The 1,406-nt window shown below is 36.2% G+C and overlaps 1 protein-coding gene across 1 annotated transcript; it reads left to right on the forward strand.

Annotated features, from left to right (window-relative positions):
- Nucleotides 1–48: 48 nt before the first annotated feature.
- Nucleotides 49–1,392, forward strand: LOC116350198 (extensin-like; the record flags this gene model as incomplete). Its single annotated transcript, XM_031781940.1, has 4 exons — nucleotides 49–138; nucleotides 297–533; nucleotides 978–1,115; nucleotides 1,258–1,392. Coding segments are annotated over 4 exons (600 nt in total), but the record flags the coding sequence as incomplete, so codon positions are not given.
- Between the last annotated feature and the right edge of the window lie 14 nt (nucleotides 1,393–1,406).

Here is a 1,406-nt window from a genome sequence, read left to right on the forward strand (position 1 = left end):
AGCACATATTTGCCCCCTACTCAACCACCAAAATGTCAACCGCCAAAGGTCGGAGTTTATCCCAACTGTCAGTTACCTCCATGCCCACCTGGCTACTCTGGAATTTATCCGAACTGCAATAGGCCAACCACATCAGCGGTAAGTGAGACGTTTTATTGAACGTTTAAGAAACGTATTATTCTTAAGCAAAAGATAATTGTTTCGTTTGATATTCAAGAATGAAATGAATTAATTCAAATGAATTTGATTTGTATTATTTTACTTTATTAAGATATTTTCTCCAAAATTCCTTTCAGCCCTTGTATATACCGCCGAAACAAACAGGTTATGAATATCCAAAACCAGTAATCAAGTTGGAATTACCACCATCAACGACCACTCCACGACCGGTTCCCAGCACATATTTGCCCCCCACTCAACCACCAAAATGTCCACAAGGCTTCATTGGCTCATATCCAAATTGTCGTTTGCCCGAGTGTCCAGCAGGTTTTATTGGATCATATCCAAATTGTTTTAGGCCTACTACATCCGCAGTAAGTTCAAATAAATATGCAAAACAGTTGGAAATGACTTGATATTTCAAATATATTGGAAGTTCCAATTTGGAAATATAAGTTGAAAGTCGTGCATTTGTGATTACCTTTCCTTTTATTAACGCGCTATTTGTTTGACAGTAACAGCTATGGTATATTAAAGAGAAACGAAAAATTTACTGTATTTGATCTGTCATTATTAAAAATACACAATTCTTTCATCGCATTTAAATTGCTAAATTATGATCCAAAAAAAAACATTTGCGGGAACTATATTTTTTGATAATAAAAATAATGAATTTTTGAAGAAAAAATGCGCAACTTTCATCTTATACTCTCAATACTTTGATACTCTTCACTGCTTCTTGGTTTTAAAAATAGTATCTAAAGAAACGCAATTACTTCCTACTTTAAATCACAACACATACATATTTCCTGCTTTAGCCGTATATTCCACCCCGCACACAAAAACCGCAAGGATATTTTTATCCAGTCCCACAAAAGAAATTCACCATTCCCCCAAAAGCTTTTACAACCCAAAAATCATTCCCAAAAACATACCTACCTCCCATTACACCTGCTGTAAGTCTTAATTCTTCTTTCTATGATGTATTTAGCTTTTCATTTCATGAATCATACGCAATATTCACACATTGAGCCGAGAATTCAGAAAAGTCACACGTTTGGCTGCATAAAATATTTATAACTGCATTTCATATTGTAGCCACCAAAACCAACGGGATATGAATATCCAACGCCAGCAATCAAGTTTGAATTGCCACCATCAACGACCACTCCTCGACCGGTTCCAAGCACATATTTGCCCCCTACTCAACCACCAAAATGTCAACCGCCAAAGGTCGGAGTTTATCC

The sequence above is a fragment of the Contarinia nasturtii genome, unplaced genomic scaffold, assembly GCF_009176525.2.
Source record: "Contarinia nasturtii isolate CC-2019 unplaced genomic scaffold, AAFC_CNas_1.1 Cnas_scaffold_3839, whole genome shotgun sequence".
Lineage (NCBI taxonomy): Eukaryota > Metazoa > Arthropoda > Insecta > Diptera > Cecidomyiidae > Contarinia > Contarinia nasturtii.